Source organism: Sorex araneus, chromosome 2, assembly GCF_027595985.1.
Source record: "Sorex araneus isolate mSorAra2 chromosome 2, mSorAra2.pri, whole genome shotgun sequence".
Taxonomy (NCBI): domain Eukaryota; kingdom Metazoa; phylum Chordata; class Mammalia; order Eulipotyphla; family Soricidae; genus Sorex; species Sorex araneus.
Genome location: NC_073303.1, coordinates 77,965,045 through 77,988,011, shown reverse-complemented (window position 1 = coordinate 77,988,011; position 22,967 = coordinate 77,965,045). Strand labels below are relative to the sequence as shown.

At 42.2% G+C, this 22,967-nt stretch overlaps 1 protein-coding gene across 7 annotated transcripts in view; it reads left to right on the top strand.

Moving 5' to 3' along the window:
* SULF1 (sulfatase 1) overlaps nucleotides 1-22,967 on the top strand; it is a 182,021-nt gene that overhangs the window by 142,954 nt on the left and 16,100 nt on the right. For all 7 annotated transcript variants that reach the window (XM_055127400.1, XM_012936068.2, XM_055127396.1 and 4 more), the window contains 5 exons: nucleotides 15,141-15,357; nucleotides 17,693-17,933; nucleotides 20,440-20,536; nucleotides 21,158-21,252; nucleotides 21,743-21,808. In XM_055127400.1, the coding sequence (XP_054983375.1) occupies nucleotides 15,141-15,357; nucleotides 17,693-17,933; nucleotides 20,440-20,536; nucleotides 21,158-21,252; nucleotides 21,743-21,808 (716 nt within the window). The remainder of the gene's footprint in view (nucleotides 1-15,140; nucleotides 15,358-17,692; nucleotides 17,934-20,439; nucleotides 20,537-21,157; nucleotides 21,253-21,742; nucleotides 21,809-22,967) is intronic.

Here is a 22,967-nt window from a genome sequence, read left to right as displayed (position 1 = left end):
AATAATAATCACTGAGCATTTTTCTTATGTAAGGCACTGGATATGAAGTTTAATATGTATTAGTTCAATTAATCCTCATACCCATCAAGCGAAGTTGACATTGTCATACCCATGTTGCAAGGGCACAGCTGGCTAGTGATAAAGCTGAAATACAAATCAGTTGTAAGATTCAAACACTCAGTCACTTTCTAGGTAACTTCCAAGATAAATTACATTAACTAGATAGAGAGAAGTTCAAGTCTTTTCTCTCTGTCTCTATCTCTGTCTCTGAGTCTCTCTCTTTCTCTCTCTCTCTTTCTTTCTCTCTCTCAATGTCTCTGGCTTCTAAATGTCTATACAATTAATACCAATTCAAGATTTCAAACACTTGAAATGGACAGTTGGCAATTATTCAAATGGCCTCATTCACTTGCTCTTATTATATGGTTCCTAACTTATTGAAGAGACATTAATAATAAACAACTTGATCCTCATTCTTTCTGTGTTTCCTTGTGCCATTTTGTACACAAGGATTCCTTTGAAATAGAAAAGAGTTGGGAGAAAAGTTGTTGAAAGAAGGCATAAAACCTGATCTTTATGGCATTCTAGTAAGTCTGAATTTTCAAGTGGTTTGTAGAGAAGCTTAGAACTATTCATTATATCTTAATTTGAAGTCTTCAAGTCCTTCTTATGGAAGCTCTAAGTATTATTATGACTAAAACCTTGGAATTGTTTTGCAGCTGCAAAATGATTTTTATGAGCCAGCCTCAATAAGCTAATTTACTTTTACTCAGGAGTTGGACGTGTTCAGTGTTAAATATATCTCATGCAAATTGGTGATCTTGTTACTATTTCAGCTCTTTAAGTGGCAAGCACTATAACCATTTGGGAATAAGGTACACTGCCTACCTTTCAGTATACAGTTTTTCAAAGCTCTTCAGATGGCTTGTGCTGAAATTTTAATATATGTCCTAAAGGGCAAATATAGCATAAACTAGATTATGGTACTTTGGCACAAGCTGTTCACTCATGTGCTGAATACTATGTTAAAAAGTTCATTTTGCTTTTTTATATTTTTCTAAACTGGCTTTGTCCCTGTGAACCACTTTCATAGCTGACTCCCTGGAATTTTCCTCTGCTGCGTTATTTCTCCATGAATCGGTCTGAATTTAGATCCTATCACATAGATATATGAGAACGTTAACAATGATCTCTTTTAGAAGTGACTGAATTTGTGGAACAAAGAATTAGATCATGCCCCTGATTGGTGATTTCTTCCTATAGAGTGCTATTCAAATTGTCGGTCAAGATTCTAAGAACTTCAAGAAAATTTTGAGCTGAAAATAGTTATCAAGTCTACATGACAAATCTGATAGCTTAATTGTATTTCTATGTATAGAAAGCTTTTTTTTCTCTTTTTTCCCCTTTGTCCTTTCTGTCTGGTTACTTGAAAGAGGATGTTTTTAGTTTTAGCATCACTGACTTTATTTTTTGTTTTGTTGGGGGGCCACTCACGGCAATGCCTAGTCTTGCCCCTAGTTCTATACTTAGGGGTTACTCCTGGTGGGCTCAGGGGAACACATGGGGTGCTGAACACCAGTCAGCTGCATGTAAGGCAAACACCTTACCTGCTACACTATTACTCTGGCCTCATATCACTGACTTACTTTTTTAAAAAAATTAAGTACGATTCAATAGTGTACAGTACTATTAATAGTAGTTTCTCATATACATAATTCCAACACTACACCTGTCACCAGTGTATGCCCTCCCCTCCCAAGAACCCCCACAACCTTCTCTCGCAACATTCCCCCCACCCCCTCCACCACGCATTTAAACAGAGAAAGGCAGAAATCCAGTATAACCAGACTCTGTGAGTCAGGGTAAAGGCAGCGGATGAGGCTAGAGCTCATTTGCTTGTGCTTTGCTCATTTCACATGATTTCAGGTGTGGTCAAGACCCTGCTTCTCTCCCTCTGACCAAGTTTATCCTCCTTAATTCAAAAACAACCCAGCTTGCCTTTTGGCTTGGCCCTGCATGTAGAGGAAAAATCCTCCCAATGAGCACCATCATTGCTGTTCCCAAAGAGCTGATGTATCCCCCTTGTTCCACACCTTGTACCTGGCCGTCTGACTTGTTGGTTAGCATCATGTGCATGCATAGAGGAAAGTCAGTAAAGGAAAGAGGGATTAGAGTGCAAACGCTTTGGGTTAGAATGGAGGCTCTCCACAACTCTTTTAGAGTAGTGTTGTGTCTTCTGGGACAAGATAGTTGATTCTCCTGAATCTCAGGTTTTCTGGCTCTGATGAGAAAATTAGTCCCACTCTCGTGAAAATAAAGTGATACTACAGGTAAAGTGCTAGAGAAAGTGTCCAAGGATGTGTGAACATTGGGTGTCGGTGTCTTCTCTCGATATTCTCTAGTGGTTTCAATCTTTTATGTGTCTTCAGACCCACACCAGTCTGAGGGCTGATGGTTGAAAATCCCTGCTTGAGGCCATTTACCTGTTGTTTTCATTCCTCTAAAGCCAAAGGGAATTAAAATGGGCTGGCATCCCAGACATTTGGCCCATTCTCCACTATGTGAACAGATCCACTAGCGGGAACTAATTAAGACAGCATGCACACATGTGTTTGCATTATTTCCATGCTCCTGAATTAATGCAAGACTGAGTGTGAATTCCCACCACTCTCCACTGCCATTACACCCCCAGGCACAGTTACGTACAGACACATAACACATGCATGCACACGCACGCGTGCACACCACACACACACACACACACACACACACACACACACACACACACATACACAAGGGCAAATTTCCACTTCTCTCTCTGAAAAGACAGATTCAACAGAGAACATGGATTGGTGCTGCTCAGATATTCCTGCAGATTCAAATTGCCTGGGGAGCTTTTGCAACTGTTAAGGCATGGCCTTGCTCTACACCAGCATTTCTCAATCTCTTTTTGACAGTCACCCCTTTCTAGATCAACCAGATTAAAATCTCTGGAGATGAGGTTAAGGCATCTGTGTTTTAAGACAAGGTTAAGAACCCCAGGCCTGAAATCACATACTATCAAAGTTGCAATGAAGATTACAAATTTGCTACCCGAATGATATCATTTTCCAAGTTTGATAATTTAGTTCTGAAAACAGAAGCTATGAATCCAGTGTTAGATCTTGTATTTCTTCACTCCAGGTTCAAAACTTCCCTGGAAATATTTCCTCAAGAAAAATACAGTTGACGGAGTTTTCCTTTGAGGTTATCACTTGGTAGACATTTCACATGAAAGAAGTCCTAGGTCTAGAACCCCATAGCCAGAAACGGCACTGTTGCTCTCAACCATACAAGGATCACAAAAGCAAATTTCAAAAGTTTGGGTTCAACCAAGAAAATTAGGTCAGAACCTCAGTGGATGGGAAATAGGTAACTGCGGCTTTATCCCAAGTTCTTTTATTGCCATGAGCAACCAAAACTGAGAACTCTACATGTTAGTTGAGTAATATTGGGTTTCCCATCCTTCTTCTAGCTATAGAATATAGATGTTGGTTTCTTAAAATAGGAGTTACATGAAGGAAATATTCCCCAGACATTCCATTTTAAAGTACATTTTGTGTATTTTCTAGCATAGAGATGGAGGGGCGGGGAGGGTGGCTTTTTATTTGCTCTTATAGAGCAAATGTCATGCCCTTGTGTTGAATAGCAAATTCCAACATTTTTGCAATTCATTTCGCTCTTCGCCCTTTTTTCCCCAAAAAACTCTTTTTAGTTTGCCTTTCTCTTGTATCAATGATGTGTATAGAATCCTGAAAGGATCTCTGCTAAAGCAGAGGAAATGATAATGTACCTTGTTGACTAAAAGTTGGTTTAGATCCAGTATCTAAGTTCTCATCCAAAAATTTCCCCTGTGCCCATAGCTTCCTCCAACCTCTGGTGATCATCTGCAGAATAGGAATTTAAAAAGTATGTAGCAGTAAGATCTAGCTAGAATAGTTCACTGTCTAGAATTGATGACCTTTTCCCAGAAGCTCACTGAGTCCTGGTTAAAGCCACATGGCTCTTGGGGCTGGAGCAATAGCACAGCGGGTAGGGCCTTTGCCTTGCAAGTGGCCGACCCAGGTTCGATTCCCAGCATCCCACATGGTCCCCTGAGCACCGCCAGGAGTGATTCCTGAGTGCAAAGCCAGGAGTAACCCCTGTGCATCGCCAGGTGTGACCCCCAAAAAAAGAGCAAAAAGAAAAAAGCCACATGGCTCTTGAGATTAAAAATTTTCATGCGGCTGGAGCAATAGCACAGCAAGTAGGGCGTTTGCCTTGCACATGGCTGACCCAGGTTTGATTCCCAGCATCCCATATGGTTCCCTGAGCACCGCCAGGCATAATTCCTGAGTGCAGAGCCAGGAGTAACCCTGTGCATCGCCGGGTGTGACCCAAAAAGCGAAAAAATAAATCATTTTCCTGGCTCTTGTGTGAACAGAGGGGAAGGTCAGATCAGGGACCCCACTGCCATCCTGAACCTCGTGGGGGTTCTGAAGATCCACACTGAAGAAAAGATTCAGACAGTTAGGCAGCGACTTTGATGCCGTGGCTTCTGTGTGTTTCCAAAATGCAGTGCACAAGGTTCACTCTCACATTTAATGATGTTCCAGTCAGAAATAAATGCAAGTCCACTTTACTCATATGCTATGTGATAACACCTGACCCTATTTAATTGATGTTGTTTCATCTCTCCGAGCACTCTCACTGGTCTGCCTTGGCCAGGCTCTCCTCTTCCCCATCTCTTAACTGTAATACTCGCTTGATGGACGCTGCTTCTGCCTCACCTCCACCTCCACCTGAAGCCTCGTGCTCCACCACTAGCCAATCTCCTCTCTGATGGGTGTTTTCATTGGGGTTCTTCTGGGATTCCATCACATGCCCACAGTTTTCTTGCTGTGTGATCAAGAACAATTTATTTAACCCACCTACCTCAGTTTCTTCATCGGTAAACAGAATGCAATAGGGTCCAGGCTGTAGTATAGTGGATTAGGCATCTGCTTTTGTGTGGCCCACCCAGATTCAATATGCGGCACCATTTGTGGTCCCTATTATCCCATCGGGAGTGATCCCTGAGCACAGAGCCAGGAACAAATCCCAAGCACTGCTGACTGTGTCCTCAGCCCCAACCAAATCACAATCATGATAAAATGGACACAATAAAAAAAAACTCTCATAGAGTTTCTGTAAAGCCTGTATAAGTTAAATATATCACATATTTGGAACAGCAGCAGACACAGAGCAAGAACTCCACAAATGTTGGCTATTGATTATTAGCCCGGACAATTCCCCTATTTTATTTTCTCCAAACCACAGGTATCATACTTGATCCAATGCCCCAACTTGGCCTTTCACAGGTGATCATCTAGATTAAAATCTAAAGGAAGAGGGGGCTGGAGGATAGCACATTGGGTAGGGCGTTTGCCTTGCATGCGCCCGACCCAGGTTCAAATCCCAGCATCCCATATGGTCCCCTGAGCACACAAGGAGTAATTCCTGAGTGCAGAGCTAGGAGTAACCCCTGTGCATTGCCGATTGTGACCCAAAAAAAGCAAAAATAAATAAATAAATAAACAAACAAACATAAATAAAAATAAAATAAAATCTAAAGGAATAGAGGTGAGGGAGTTCTTCAGTGAGAGGCAAAACCCACCAGGATGGCACAGCTAGTTCGCCAACACTGCATCACCAGGCACAACCTGAATCATCTGGCCCAGTCAGTCTGGTATCACTTGGAGTGGCACCCGGGTCCCCTGAGCATTGCTTGGAAATCCTAGAAATCAATAAGTAGTGACGCCTAAAGAATAAAACATTTCCGCTGCTTCTTCCTTTTCACTCACCCTCTCTCCTCCCATCTCAGAAGAAATAGAAAAGAATCTTCTTAGTACAAATAACTATTTCATATTTGTGAGTGGAAGTTTGGCTGTGCAGCCAGTTGAATGGAATGTTGAGATGGTATCCTTGGAATTCCCTGGTGTTGAGATGAAAATTCTAAGCACATGTTCGCGTGCAGGTGATGTTTTTCAGGATACTGGTGCTGGCATAAAGGAGAATAGGGTTTTCAGAGAATTGTTGTATGACTGTGACATTTCAGAAAATAGGATTCAAACTGCATTGTGACCAAATGTAATGACTTACTAATGGAGAGCTAATCTGTATTTGTTAATGTGCATAAAATTAAGCTTTCCTTGCAGTGTTCCTTTGAAAAAGTTGTGCCAGACGGTTTTTGCTTTTTACTCATGAAAAGGGACATGGGTATGGTATAAATAAGAATACAGAACATCCTTAACCAATCTAAAAAATACATATTATCCAAAGTGTAAAAGCTATGATGATTATTTAGTGGTTACCGCAGGCAATGGAAGTAATCAGAATTCTATGATAGTCTAATATTGAACTAATTGCTTTATATGAACTATTTTTCACTTCAAAACTATTTTATAAAATAAATGAAAACTTTGGTAGTAGTGATGGTACGCAGTAATTTTGTGCCAAAACTTTAGCAATATTATAACAGCCTAAAATATTATTTTAGAACAAATAAATATCTGCCTAAAAATCAATAAAATGCAAGCAAGTAAGTCACTTATTTCACATGTAGCTGACCTGGTTTGATCCCCAGTTATGCACCATATGACTCCCGAGCCCTTTCCAGGAGTAATTCCTGAGCACAGACCCAGGAGTAAACCCTGAGCACTGCCAGGATTTGACCCCCCCCAAAAAAAGAAAAAGAATATTTTTAAATTTAAGGATATGGAGAGGAGAGAGAGACAGAGACAGAGACACAGAGATACGGAGAGAGGGTTTCTCCAGAGAGGAGACCAGAAAGTACCCCATAAAGTAAGATGAATTACGTATCCTAAGTTGTGGTGGAGGCAACCCCAGAATGGAGGTGCACTAAATCAAATTCTTGAAGTAATAAACTGTGTGGCCTGGAGTGATAGCACAGTGAGTAGGGCGTTTACCTTGCACGCAGCCGACCTGGGTTTGATTCCTTCGCCCCTCTCAGAGAGCCTGGCAAGCTACTGAGAGGATTTCCCCCGAATGGCAGAGCCTGGCAAGCTACCCGTGGCATATTCGATATGCCTAAAACAGTAACAACAAGCCTCACAATGGAAATGTTACTGGTGCCCGCTCTAGCAAATCGATGAGCAATGGGATGACAGTTACAGTGAATAAACTGTATACTGGAAGGATAATTACATTAGCAACTCCTTTGTTGAAACTCCCACATGCCAGGTTGTTTGTGTATGTTATCTCTGATGCCCTTGATCCTCTAAAAGCTTAGATTGTATAGTTCACATGGTCAAGATCTCATATTAATGTGGAAAAGCGGATATCCAAATCCAGGCTTTTCCAGCTAGACTTTATTCAGTACGCACTACTGGTCTGAATGGTCATTTGTGAGTCCTAAAGAGTACGTAAGTGACATGCATTACTATAAACTATTACTCTAATAAATGGGTTATGATAACTCTTTAGATTGTTGTAAAGCCTAAAAGAATAAACTTACATAAAGTGTTCTGGAGCAGTGCCTGGCAGCAAGACAGAGTTTAATATATGATAAGAATGATGAGTAGAGGCGGGGGAGGGCTGAAGGAGGGAGGGAGGGATACTGGGGACATTGGTGCTGGAAATATGCTGATGGAAGGATGGGTATTCGAGCATTATATAGCTGAAACTCAAACATGAAAGCTTTCTAACTGTAAAAAAAGAAAAAGAATGATGAGGGTGTAGATGGTATTTAATAGAATTGTGTGCAAGGCATTTGACATATTTCTCATTTGCTATGATTCCTCCCATCAAACTGCACAGTTGAATTCTTCTACCAGAGTCAGTTTCTCTTCATCATCAGCTATTATGTACCAAGAGATATTTATATTCTCAAATCAGAAGCACTAAGACATAAATAGTAATGGAGTAAGTCAAGGCTGACTTCAGGGAATAATTCAAGAGTGTGAGGTGTGATCTTTTCCCAAAAACAAGACTCAGTGTAGGTGGAAAAGCTAAATGAAATAATAACCTAAGAATGACTTGAGTAGTTTATCTAGAACTTCGCCCATAATATGTATGCAGAAATATTTGTGGAATGAATGTACACTAAGTTATTATGATGTTGTCCTAGAAAGCAAGAGTAGAATTTACAGCAGTGAGTAGCTCGAGAAAATGGAAGCAGATTTGGAGATATTCCAATGTACTGATAAATTTAAGGCATAGGTATAAGCAAAACAGGTGCCATCTGTACTTCTGCGAGGATTCTTGTTTAGCAAGCTTGTTTCTTAAAGGGACTGCATTTCCTATTTGCAGGTGCCTCACTCTTCCATCTCTCTACTAAAATTTTCTGCAATGCAAACTTACCTTATTATTTTGTTACTTTTAGTAGCTTTCAAGCTGAGCAGTTCTTTTTTTTCCCTTTATATATGTATGTGTGTATATATATGTGTGTGTATATATATATATATGTATATTCAGGTATTGAGATTGTGTCACACTCATCTGTGCTTAAGGATCCTGGCTTTGTGCTCAGAGGGCTCTTGGTTCTGTGCTCAGAAGGATCATATGTGGTGCTAAGGGTCAGCCATGTGCAAGGGAAGACGATTAACCCCTGTCTTATCTCTCTGGCTCTCATTTTTGTTGTGGGTTTATGTTTTGGAGTTTGTTTAGTGGCTTGTGGGGTGGGGGGAGCACACACAGTGGTGCTCAGAGCTTGCCTCTGGCTCTGTGCTCAAGGATCACTCCTTGTGGAGCTCAGAAATAAGTCCCAGGTATTGAATCCAGGTAGGCCATGTGCAAGGCGAATGCCCTATCCACTGATCTGTCTCTCCAGCCCTTTCATTTTGGGTGTTCTTTTTTTTTTAACTTAATCACCTGTTAGTTTTTAAATTGAAGTATAATTTAAATATAGCAAAATAACAGTTCATTTTGATTGCAATGGCAAGTACAGTATGGTATATGTAGAACATAACACCTAATATGCGGAACATTGTTTGTAGCTACTTTAGAAAGTCCATTTATCCTCATTTGTACTATAATTATAGATGAATCAACCTGTCTCCAGCTTCATCTAAAGCTCTATTATTTTTGTTTTTGGCTCACACCTCACAGTGCTCAGGGACTACTCCTGGCTCTGTGCTTACAGTTCACTCCCAGCAGTGCCTGAGGAGACATGTGATGTCAGGGACAGAGACAAGGTGTCCCACGTGCAAAGCATGCTTTGTAAGCAACGTGGCCCATAAATCTCTCCAGCCTAACTCCTTTCCCCTGATCCCCTCGTGCGCTTAATCTTTATTACTAAAACATAAAGCAGAGCTCTGTGACAAAAATATATACATTTGGTGCTTTAGCAAAGTTAAACCTGAGACGAAGTTAAACCAAGTCTGAGAATCTTAATATAAGTCACCTGAAGTAACACATTCACATCCAAAAGATTTCAACTAATTTCAACAGTTTATATGGAGCACTAATTCCTATACAGGTTATTATTACTTGTTTGACTTCAGCTTCTCCCATGAACATTTGAAATGGGATTTAGAGTTCCCAACTTTTACTTGGTACAGTAATAAATATACACACCCCCAAAATTGTTTGATACCTTTTTTCCCCCAAAATAAAAATCTTCACCAAGCAATTAGAAAACTTAACACATACTATTTCTCCAAAATGAGTAAATGACATCAATTCTAATTCTTACTGAAGCATTTTTTAAATTCATACCTAGGGCTTTTAAAGATTCTTTCTTCCGTTCCCTCTGTAGACTTGCTAAGTAATATGACCATTTTAGTTATAACTATTTCAAGATTTTATTACAAAGTCATGAAAATTATCATGATATTGAATACTAAGATGACTGTGGCAAATGTGTGCTAATTACATTTCATTAAAATTCATTGCCTACTGAACACTGAGATTTTAAAGCTTTTAACTACTTGCTCTAATAGGGTTGATGACTTGTTCAAAGGGTCCATAGTATAGGAAATAATTGATATTTTTGTCGTTGGCGCTTATTATATGTATGAACATGTGTAAGTGTATCTCTATGTAGTGTCAGTTCATGTAGTATTATGTTCATATACATGCAAATATGTGTATGTATTTAATTTTTTTGTTCCTTTCCTTTGTGGGTTTTTTATTTTTTTAGACGAGAGGAGGAGGGGTTGTATTTTTTCGCCACACCTGACAATGCTTAGGGCTTACTTCTGGCTCTGCCCTCAGGGTTCACTCCCAACTGGGCTTGAACCATATGGGATACCAGGGATCATATATGCAGCAGCCATTTACAAGACAAGCACCCTAGCCACTGTACTATCCATCTAGCCCATGTATTTGATTTTTCTTTTTTTTTAAATTTTTTTCTTTTTTTCTTTTTCTTTTTCTTTTTCTTTTTTTTTTTTTTTTTTTTGGTTTTTGGATCACACTCGGCAATGCACAGGAGTTACTCCTGGCTCTGCACTCAGGAATTACCCCTGGTGGTGCTCGGGGGACCATATGAGATGCTGGGAATCGAACCCGGGTCGGCCTCGTGCAAGGCAAATGCCGTACCCGCTGTACTATTGCTCCAGCCCCTCTATTTGATTTTCAATCAGTGCCAAGGACAGAGTCAGCTCTCAGGGGTGGTTATGTTTAATTTTTCAGAAAAGGTACATTTTCTGCATCTCTATCCTATTGGAAATCAACGTGGAATTTGAAATTAGAAGTAAGACTAAGTCACTAAAACTGTATTCATGTGCTTTCCAGAACTTACTTGTACCTTCAGCTCTTCCAGGCAAAAATAAAAAATAAAGATACCAGGGACATTTTTTAAAATATAAAAAATGTGTAATAAAAGTAAAGTATGTTTTGCTGTTGTTTAATTTGCTTGGTTTTGCTGTTGTTGTTTGGAAAGCATCTCAGCACTGCTCAGGGCTTACTCCTGACCCTACACTCAGGAATTTACTCAATTTACTCCTGGCTGAGCTCAGGGGACCGTATAGGATGCCAGAAATTGAACCCGGGTCTGCAGTCTGTGAGGCAAGCACCTGCTCTCTGAACTATCTCTCCAGTTTCTTTTTCACTGTTAATACATGCTAGTATTTGCACTAAAGTTAGTATAAATTGGAATGATGAAAAGATATAAGAAGGCTATTATGTTTAGCAATTAAGGTGACCATAATATTTACTCTGATAGGAAATCAGAGAATTTCTTAAGCTTCTATTTGATGGTCAATTGTGATGCCACTGGTCACATCTGCTGCTACTAGGGCATTAAGTAGTCAACTCTCCATTTTTGAATGTTTGAAATGGAGATTACAAAGTGGATGGATAAACCAAGCCATTTGGATTTAAGACAGAGATATAGACACTCACACATCACGTATTTCCCAGTTTTGGGAACTATGAAAGTTTATCATCTACTTAGGCGATACTTGCACAGCTAGAATTCTAGGTGGCATGTAATTATCTCCTAATAGAGTTGTGCATCAGTTTTGAAAACATTGTTGAGAATTCCATGGCACCTTCTCAAGCTAATTGGTCATATCTGAGGGAGCCAAAGCCTTAATGTGAAGACCAACTATATCCACTGCAGGGAGAGGAGCTCGAACCCAGATCCTACTGGGCCCAAGCTATGGAGTGATAAAATAATTTACCAGGAGAGAGAAAAGGCAAGAGCAATGCAAGTTTCTTAGAGGAAAAACACACCGGACTAACACGGTGGGGGCTTCTGCAGAGAAAGTCTCTCCAGCATTCTGTGGGAAATGTTTTTGATGGGTTTTTTTGTTTTGATTTTTTGGGGGTTTTTTTCCGATTTTTGGGTCGCACCTGGCAATGCACAGAGGTTACTCCTGGCTCTGCACTCAGGAATTACTCCTGGTGGTACTCGGGGGACCATATGGGATGCTGGGAATTGAACCCGAGTTGGCCGAGTGCAAAGCAAACACCCTACCAACTGTGCTATTGCTGCAGCCCCGTGGTGTTGTTGTTTATATGGTGTGTATCTGAGCTGCAAAGGTGAGAAGTTTCTGGTTTCTGTAGATTTGTTTATTCTGGGAGGTGGGTAACAGGAGACATCTAGCCAATTCTGGAAAGAGAGTGAATTGCATGTGTATAAAATATACATGCAATGGGCTAATGATTGTGAAGAAAGTAATATGTATATAAAATAATTTGAGCTTATACTGGGCAAGGAATAGTGGGGCTGGTTCTAGGACTGAAAAAGAGAGGATGCAGAGAATATCTTGTGGGGCCATCTTTGTGAGGCAGGGATGTCTAAAGTAGCTCTAGAAATTGAGTCACAGAATTCAGTGACATTGGGACCTCTAGAGTCTCCTGGCACAGCTTAATGTGCTAGCAGGGAGCCTCGACCTGTGGGATTTTTAGATATGAGAATTAAATTAGACATCTTTTTAAAAGCTTTTGCTGGGTCACTGCATCCACATTGGCCGGCACAACCAAGAGATCAGTGCTCTGTGGTTTTCAGCTGAGAGTGTATAAAGACTATTCTATTACTTGTCAATGAATTGGTTCCTCTTTGGTATACACGTAGCCAAACTTTGCATCCCCATCTCTTTAACTGAAGTTATTTTCAACCTTGCTGCATTAGAGCCTCTCTAGACCAACTTCCTTTTCTCACCAGAACTTTCCTCACCAGAAAGTCATAATCTGGCTCACGGCTCCTTTGCCTTAAGTTATTTAGACATGGCGTTTCTCTTCTCCCCTGCTTGTCATTTCAGCTGCAAGGAGCGTATGGGGGTTAAAGCGAAATCCTGTAACTCATCCTCTATGTCTGGGATTAGGGCATATACACTCAAAATTCAAAGGTAGCTCTGATAATTCAGCTGTTATTAAATGCATATAACTTCGTAAAGAGAAAACAAACTGTGACTCTGCATCTCGATCCATTATGTGTGGTCATATACCATTTTGTAAACCGTTTTGTCTTCTAACCAAGATCATCTAAGTTCCTTGTATTGGACACTTTGAAACCAATATGATACCCAAGCATATCCTATTAATGTCATACAAGTACCTTGTGGGGTGTGTAAAGCCATTATGGGTGATACATGAAAGAATTTTAATATTTTTAGGCACTATTTTATATGTACTTGAAACTATATAACTGGCATAACAAACACAATTTTACAAATATTATTGTTCTGGTCACACTTAAGAAATGTGTCCCTTTTAAGCATAAGTAAATTCCATATTTAAATCCTTTATAGAATAATCATATTTTTTTAGGGGTAAAAGTAAAGTTTGCTACCCTATATGTTTTAACAACTGTGGTCCACTTAAGTGAAGATGAATATTTGTCCTGCTTTCTTAAATTTATGTTTTAGAGTGGGTGCAGAAAAGGGGGGAAATTTTTTTTTATAAGCAATTGGTTTCTTTTTTCATTTTACAGGGATTTCTTAACTTGGGTTTCGGCTTTTGGGGTTTTGTTGGGGGGGATTATTTTTAATTTAATTTATCTTATTTTATTTTTTTACGGTGCCAAGGATGAAATTCCCAGTCTCCCACATGCAAGACATGTACTTTCCTACTGAGCCACATTCTCAGCCCTGCTTATTTATTTATTTTCAGAAGAGTAAAGTTAAACTTTATATACAAAGATTTGTAGTACATATTTATGGGGATTCCCAGCACAGTGCTCTCCCTTTTAGTCACTCGGAGTTTTACTTACAACAACCTATGGAGATAGGGGCAGGGCAAGTACACCAGTAACTGACCTCAGCAACACCCCACTTTTTTTTTAAAGTAAGAGATGGAAAAGCTCATACAAGGAACACTGGGTCAAGTTCTAGAGCATAAGAGGACACTGAGGGCCTGAGGGACACCAAAACCCAAGATTGTGCCTATCGATCCAGCATTGGGCCTGCAGTATCCTTGACATTATGTGTTTTATTTTTTATTTCTTACTGGATTGCAGTGAGATACACAGTTACAAGGTTGTTCATGATTGGGTCTCAGTCATAGAACGTTCTACTGTTCCTTCACCAGAGTACATTTCCCACCACCAGGGTTCCTGGCGTTCTTAATAAAAGACCCAAACTCAAAAACCCAGCACCCGCTCTGTGTGTGCATGTGTGGTGTGTGTGTGTGTGTGTGTGTGTGTGTGTGTGTGTGTGTGTGTGTGTGTCTTGTGCTGCCTCTGGAGCTGGCAGCCCTGCCAGGTGGTGCCAATTTTGTAGATGGCTAAACGCAAACCTGACACCTCTGCTAATGTCTGCAGAGTTGTGAACTTCGCTGGCCCTGTGGCGGAGTCAAATGAAATTCATCTCTGTCTTCCTTCTGCTCCACTCTTTCCCGGGCTCCCAGGAGGAATCCCAGGGCCAGGAACAAAGCAGCCATGTTTGTTTTTGCAGAGCCAGAGGGGGCTGGTGAAAATGGCTCTGACAGCTGTGCTGGGCGGCGGGTGAGTCAAGACTGGCCCATGGTTCCTTCAGGACTTGTTTAGTCTGCGTGCTAAGGATGTATAGATACAGTGTTGGACTTGAGCTTCATAGCCGCAGTTCTTATTCCCGGTCATGTCACTCTCCTCTGTTTGAAGTGTAAAACATAACCAGAAAAGGAGCGGGAGGTGGGCCTGAGAGATAATACAGAGGGTTAAGTGCTTGCCTTGCACACAGCTGGCCTCAGTTTGATCCTCGCTTTGTATATGGACCCCCGAGCACTGCCAGTAGTGGTCCCTGAATAGAGTTGGGTAGCACTATAGCACTGTAGCACTGTCATCCCATTGTTCGAGCAGGCACCACTAACGTCTTCATTGTGAGACTTGTTACTGTTTCTGACATATCGAATACGACATGGGTAGCTTGCCAGGCTCTGCTGTGCGGGCGGGATATTCTCAGTAGCTTGCCAGGTTCTCCGAGAAGGACAGAGGAATCAAACCCAGGTAACCCGAGTGCAAAGCAAACGCCCTACCCACTGTGCTGTTGCTCCGCCAAATAGTCAGGTATGTGCTAAAAACTAAAAGTGAATCAATTCATTGAAAGGGTGAGAGGAAACTTAGTCCAGGATCACATAAAAGAAGGACCTGTTAGGGGAATGCTCACCTAGAGGAAAGAAGCCAGGGCTACACAGAGCCGAGGGCCACCAGTCAGAGCTGGGTCTGACAGTCACTCTTCCTCGTTGGCTTTTTGCAGAAGTGGCAGTGCATCGAGGACACATCAGGCAAACTTCGGATTCACAAGTGTAAAGGCTCTACCGACCTGCTCACAGCCCGACAGAGCACACGAAACCTCTACTCCCGTGGCTTTCATGACAAGGACAGAGAATGCCACTGCGGAGAGACCAGCTACCGAGCCAGCAGAAGCCAGAGGAAGAGTCAGCGGCAGTTCCTCAGAAACCAGGGGGCGCCAAGTAAGGGGTCACTTGGGTGTACATGGGGGGGGGGGTAGCCCAAAGCCTGTGTGAGTAGACATTAGAGAGACAAAGGACTGACTCCAATATTTTGGATCTTATCAATGGTATAGTTTTATGAACATAAGCAAACAATTATTTTTTCCAATCAAAGAGTGCTACAGAGGTAGTCCAGCCAGTAAGGCACTTGACTGCCAGCACCCCCTGAGCACAGAGCTAGAAGGAAGCCCTGGGTAAGGCCCCCCAAACTGAAAAATTTTTTTAAAAAATGCCAATTTTTTCATGTAAAAGCTAACCTAATTTGCATTTTGGTTTTCATTTAAGCATAGGATATTTTCCCTGGAGCATAAAATGCAATTATCAAAACCACTAGACACTAAATGTACACACACATTAAAGAGTTGTATGGAAACAAAGGGTATGGATAAGGGCAAAGGGTGTAGTTTAAGTCCATTTTATCTTACCTAAACATTATTGTCTTATGGTCTGTTTTTACTTTAAATTGTTTAGAGAAGGAAAGAAAAAAAAGAAAGTAAAAATGAGAACCAAAATTTCAGCGCTTGTTCATTTAACTAAAGGAAAAAGCATAAATGCCTTGTTTGGTTTTGTTTGGGGGCCACGACAGGCAGTGCTCAGGGAGCACTCCTGGTGGGGCTCGGGGATCAAGGCCAGATCAGCTATGTGCAAGGCAAGCACTCTAGTCACTGTGCTATTGCTCTGGCCAATCATAAACACTTTTTTAAGAGGGATTTATGTATTAAGACATTTCTCTGATCTTTCTGTTGACTGGCAAGGTCAAAATAGTCTAATTAATAGGAAAAACACTGCCTAAACACTTTTGTATAAAACCCCTATGAAATAGACAGGAAAACCAACTATCCAGCACCTTCCATTAAGAATAAGAGTCTAGTGCCATCTAGTGGCATGATGTAAAAGTGACTCAAGTCTGGTAATTCCTTTTCTAGATCTTTTGGAAGACATCCATCTGCACAGACCCCATGTGCATCTGATAAGCAGCACAGTTACGCTCTTCTCTAGAATACTGTGCACTTTTCCAACGCTCACTACAAACCTGAAAAATGCATTGTTCTCCCCTGCATTATATCCCATTGCCTATGTGTTAAATAGGTTTTGGAAGTGTTAATCTTTCTTAGCAATCTTCTATTATTTATGCAAATAAAATGTATCTAGAATATTTCCCTTTTGAAGACACAGTTCATTGCCCTGAGAAGACTTTAGAATCATTGAAGCTTATAGATTATAATTCTAAGTTTCACAGCTATTGGTCGTGCAAACTTGCCAAATGATTGTAACAGGTAAAAGCTTCTTTGTTCTTATGCTTACTATAATAAATATTATGGCAATATGATCAGGTTTTAACAGAAGAGCTATTCTAATACTGAAAAACCAAACAAAACAAATATGTATATTTGATACTACATATTACTATATATTGTTTTGTTTATATATGTTTATATGTGTATATGTTTTAATATATTTAGTTTTTTATGTCTGTTTTAATTTTTATTTATGCTTTGTATATATAGGCTAGAGATACATTATAGCAGGTAAGGTTTATATGCAGCATACTTGAGTTTGAGCCACAGTATTGCATATGATTCCAGAGTACCCCAGGAGTGATCCCTGAGCACAGAGCTAGGAGTAAGCACTGGGCACAGCTGAATGTCATCTGTCTCTCTGTCTGTCTTCCTGTTGTTCATCAATTTGCTCAAGTGGGCCCCAGTAACGTCTCCATTGTGAGACTTGTTACTGTTTGGGGCTGGAGCGATAGCACAGCGGGTAGGACGTTTGCCTTGTACACCACTGACCCGGGTTTGATTCCTCCGTCCCTCTCTGAGAGCCCGGCAAGGCACTCAGAGTATCCCGCCCGCAGGGCAGAGCCTGGAAAGTCACCAAATAATAATAATGAAAATAATGAAAGTGAAACATTATATTTTGCCTGAAAGCCATAACGTGTTATGTCTATAGGATATTTAATAAAGTTTGGATATGGATGGGTTTTTTTTAGAACTTTAATTCACAGCATGCTCTACATGGAAAGGATCTTAGAGATCACCCAGATATGCCCCCTCCCTTGAGGGATAAAGGGCCTGGGGCCCATAGAAGCAGCCATTCAACAGGAAAACTAGGCAGAGAGAGCAAGGCCACGCCCCCACGTCTGTCGGTGCTGTGCGTTCTGGTCTGCAGCCTCATCCCGCCCGTCCAGGGGCGGAGCACACTACCTGCCCACTCCCCGGGTGCTCAGGGAGCCAGCGATCACCTTTCCCAAACGGCATTCGAGTAGCTGTGTGTATGTGTCCTCTCTCATTCCCAGAGTACAAGCCCCGGTTTGTCCACACCCGGCAGACGCGTTCCCTGTCCGTGGAATTTGAAGGTGAAATATATGACATCAACCTGGAAGAGGAGGAATTGCAAGTGCTGCAGCCCAGGAGTATCGCCAAGCGCCATGACAGGAGCGCCGGGGGGCGCCAGGATGCCAGCGGGGGCAACAGGGACATGATGCTGGCAGACAGCAACGCCGTGGGCCTGCCCTCCACTGTCCGCGTGACACACAAGTAAGAAAGCTTGAGGCGTTCGTGGGGGTCTGAGTCCTAAGTCGCACCTCTTTCCCACCGGCATTATGATTTTTTTTTAATTTTTATTTTTTTTTAATTTTTTATTGAGTCACCATGTGGAAAGTTACAAAGTTTTCAGGTTTAAATCTCAGTTATACAATGCTCGAATACCCATCCCTTCACCAGTGCTCATATTCCACCACCAAGAATCCCAGTATAGCTCCACCCCACCCCCTCACACCCCAACCCCCCCACGCCCCTAGCCCCCCCACCCTAAGCCCCCCCCACCTGTGCAACTAATAAATTTCACTTTACTTTCACTTTGATTGCATACAATATTTCAACAAAACTCACTATTATTGTTTGGAGAGTCTCTCCCCTAAAGTCAGACCTGCTGAAAAGGAAGCATTAGATAATTTGTTTTCCATTGCTGAGGATGAAGAGGTATGAGGTCGCATTATGATTTTGTCCTCTCCTGAAAGGTACTCTCGGGGCTGGGGCAATAGCAGAGTGGGCAGGGCGTTTGCCTTGCTCGTGGCCGACCTGGGCTGGATTCCCAGCATCCCATGTGGTCCCCTGAGCACCACCGGGAGTAATTCCTGAGTGCATGAGCTGGGAGTAACCCCTGAGCATCACTGGGTGTGACCCAAAAAGCAAAAAAAATTTAAAAAGGTAATTTCAGAGTAAGGAGATAGCATGAGTCTCGGGGGTGTATGCCTTGCGTGTGCTTGGCCCCGAATTCCAGACCTGGCATAAGACCCTCCAGGCACCACTGGGTGTTGAACTTGAAGCCCCCGAGCATGCTAGGGTGGTCCTGCTTGCCACTGGCACTGCTCAATTAAAGCAACATCCTATTGCTGGCCTCTAGTATTGAGCTCGACCCGGCGAGCCAAGCACCTTCCGGAGTGGGTATCTCTTAGGAAGTTGTTGGAAGAAGCCCCAAAGTTGTATTTTTTTTATTAATTCAGTTTTTATAAAGTTCTTGGCAATATGTCATTGGAAGACTGGTCTCCATAAAAACTCCGGGACGGCGGACACATTTGCCTCGTATGCAATGGCCTCGTTTGATCCCGGGGCCCAGTATATGATCTCCTGAGCAATGCCAGAAGTGATCCCTGAGCTGTGCTCCCCAACCACCCCCCAAAAAAGTAAAATACAGAGTCAGTGCCAGAGAGTGTAGAAGTCTCTGGTGATCCCTTTCACAGCTCTCACAGACTGCCTTGGTTCTTTCTTCCTTCCAAATTCTAATTATTTTCCCTTTCATTTCATCACTTGGAGCATGCAGCTCCCAGGAGCCTGCAGGGATGTATCTTCAGGACTGGTCTGTGTCAGGAAGTCACTGCAGCATGTTCAGCCGGAGAGCTGTAGACCAGAGTCTGTTCCTTTGCAGTGTCGACTGACCCCAGATCCCACTCACCCTACTTTTCCTGACACTGCTGCTTTGCTTCACAGTTAGTGGGATGTTTGAGGAAGTAAAAACTTGCATGTGATAAGCAGAGAGCACCTTTCTTTTAATTTTTTTTTCTTTTTGGGTATGCTCAGCTATGCTCAGGGGTTACTCCTGGCTTTTGCACTCAGGAATTACTCCCGGTGGTGCTCGGGGGAGCATATGGGATGCTGGGAATCGAACCCGGGTCAGCCGCTTGCAAGGCAAACGCCCTGCTCGCCTCCCAACAAGCTGCTCCCGGTCTCCTGCTAGAAACCTGCATTTCCCCCACAGGAGTCAGGGGGTCTTTCAAACCAAAAGTGTTGGATGAAACATGGCTGTAGGGCCACCAATACTGCTTAGCTTTGATGGGGGGGGGGGGTCTCAGCAACACCCCCCCAGGCCATTCTTTGCCTGCAGCCACAGTCAGGTCACATTGCCACTTTTTCTTGTCTCTGTCTCGGTTCCAACCTACTGTGTGCATCCGCATTCAGAAGACAACTCCACTTCCTTTACTGTTTCTCTAGCTTTTGAATTTTAAGGTGATATCTATTCATATCTAAGACAGATTCACAGTTTTACACCTCTCTCTGTGTGTAAGATTCCACACATCCGCACTACCCACTCCTCCCAGTCTTCCCACTTCACCCGTCTCTCTCTGATAACCACCTTAGTCTTCACTGAGTCTAGAAGTTAAACTTGAAGTCTTTGTTTTCTGTTTGACTTTCTTCTTTAGAATTCTCTATGGGTGAAACCATCTGGTAGTTAGTTGTCTTTCACTTCTTTATTCACCTTTTATTGTGACAATAGTAGCCCATCTAATTTATTTTTATTTTTGGAGCCAATCGGGTAGTAGTGCTCTGGGGACGCTCCCAGTACAGTGCTCAGCAGGGGCTATTCCTTGCACAGTTACTCAGGTATAATTACAGGAACTGTGTACTGCCAGGGTAGCATGTGGTTCTCGTGCACGGAAAGCATGCACTCCAGCCCCTTGAGTTATTTCTCTGCCTCCTCTCATCCTTTTTTTAAAATATTAGACTATGAAACCATTTCTAATGTTTCCGGGTTTTTTTTCCCCAGGTGCTTCATTCTTCCAAACGATACCATCCATTGTGAGAGAGAGCTGTATCAGTCAGCCCGAGCCTGGAAAGACCACAAGGCGTACATTGATAAAGAGGTGAGCGCGGCTCTGTGACCCCAGTGCAAACTTTGCTCCTCAGTCCTGATGTGGTTCTCGGCCAATCCTTGCATCTACTTCATCTCTTTAAAACTGATGATGACAGGGGCTGGAGCAATAGCACAGCGGGTAGGGCATTTGCCTTGCACATAGCCGACCCGGGTTTGATTCCCAGCATCCTATATGGTCCCCTGAGCACTGCCAGAGGTAATTCCTGAGCGCAGAGCCAGGAGTAACCCCTGTGCATCGCCAGGTGTGACCCAAAAGCAAAAAAAAAAAAAAAAAAAAGATGATGACACTAAAACAGTCAAGTTCCATCTCTCTCCACTGATACGTGATCATTCTGATTGAAAAAAAATGTCTGACGAGAATGGAGCGTGACACTATGACCTTTTAAAAATTCTGAGAAAATGCGCCAATGATAAAAAGAGACATAGGCTAACATTTATCGGTAGCATATTTGTTAGAACAATAGAGGTAGACAGTCTGTGCCCAGTGGGTTTCCCAGCTCATCATCATCCTAGATGAATAGCTGTAATTACGGAATCAAAAAAGAGAGTTGAAAACAAGCGCTTAGTACAGAACTGCCTGGTATTAACGTGTCACTGATCAACCCTCCAGATTGAAGCTCTGCAAGATAAGATTAAGAACTTAAGAGAAGTGAGAGGACACCTGAAAAGGAGGAAGCCTGAGGAATGCAGCTGCAGTAAGCAGAGGTGAGCACGTAGCCAGCCCACTTTCTCCTCTCCAAACACACTTCTGTGTGCTACAGTGATAACAGCAATCTGCACGACACGTGCTTCTCCCTTGCCAGTCGGAAGCATACGAAGTCGAATCATTTTCACTGGCATGACCTAAAACTATGCAGGACAAATTCTCTGTGTCATAAACCTTAGTAAATCCCACAGAGTTCATATACTTACCACAAAGCAATCACCTTCCTTATATTTCGATTTCTGTTAAGAAAATGAACTGCTCGAAGGTTAGAGAGATTGCTGTGGACTGAGTGTACACTCTGCAACCAAGAGGCCAAGGTTTAATTCCCATCTCCGGGGCCCTTCCTGTACCATTGGGAATAAGCCTCTAGCACAGAGCCAGGAGTAGATCCCAAGCATGGTCCAGTGTAACCCCCAAAAACACCCAAAAGAACTGTTTGATCAAATGTGTGATTATGAAGATTCACTTTATGAATCCTTTTGCCTGCAGTTATTACAACAAAGAGAAAGGTGTGAAGAAGCAAGAGAAACTGAAAAGCCATCTTCACCCATTCAAGTAAGTCTCCCTGTTTCCTAAGGTTGCTGGGATGTGAGGGGGAGGGAAGAGGGGGTACAGGGCTCTTGCTAGGCACTTCTGAAAGACCACAGAGACTACTGTCTTCCGAGGGGTGCGACTTGGTAAAAGTCGATTCAGCTAGGAGTGCAGGTAAAACAAAGCCAACACCTGGACAAGAGAACATGGTGAGGTTTCGAGGATCCTTTAAGAGGAAGTTCTAATCTAATTCTGAAGTGCTCTCTGCTGGCACTTGAGCCAAGTATCTGGGTTTTATTCCATGCACTGTGACAGTATCAGGGAGATGAGACTCTCTTGCTAGGGCCCATGTGCTCTAGAGAGCAATCTGAAACTGTGTAGACTTCTGCAAGTTGGGAGAAATGTGATTCCTTTTTTATTTTTAAAGATTAACAAAATTTGAGTGTAAAGGGGATTTTCTACTTAAGACTCAGCCAAATTTAAGCCCTTGGAGACTTGAAAGTAACTCGAGTGGTAGAGCAGCTGCCTAGCATGTACATGAACCCCACTTCAGCACCACTGGATGGGACCAAGTTTTTAACAAAACAAACAAAAAAAAATTGTGCCCTTTATGGAAAAATCAAGAAAATGAAAAACTTCTTTCCATGTCTATTTTGTTGGATTTATCAAAGAACTTTAGAAACCTTGTGTAAATCTAAACATCTGCTGTCTTCATGGCACTAACACTGAGCCCCGGAGAGATAGCGCAGGGGTCATTGTGCTTGCCCTACATGGTGGCTGACCGTGGCTCAAGCCCCTGTGTTGCCTGAGCACACAGACAGGGGTAGTGAACCCAAGCACCATCATGTACTGTGATACCCCCCAAAATATGAGCCACCAGAAAGTAAGTCAATTTTTCCAACAGTGTGGATAGAAGGATCCAGGCGTCCAGTCACAGTTATTGCCACCTAGGTGGTACATGTAAAAAATAAATATATATTTTTCTGAAATTATTGAGTCACTGAGATAGTTACAAAGCTTTCACGTTTGAATTTCAGTCATACAATGATCGAACACCCATCCCTCCACCACTGCACATTTTCCACCACCAATGTCCCCAGTATCCTCACTTCCCCCATCCCACGCCTCCCCCTGCCTCTATGAGTTTCCCTCTCTCTCCTCTTTCCTTCTTTCCCTCTCTCTC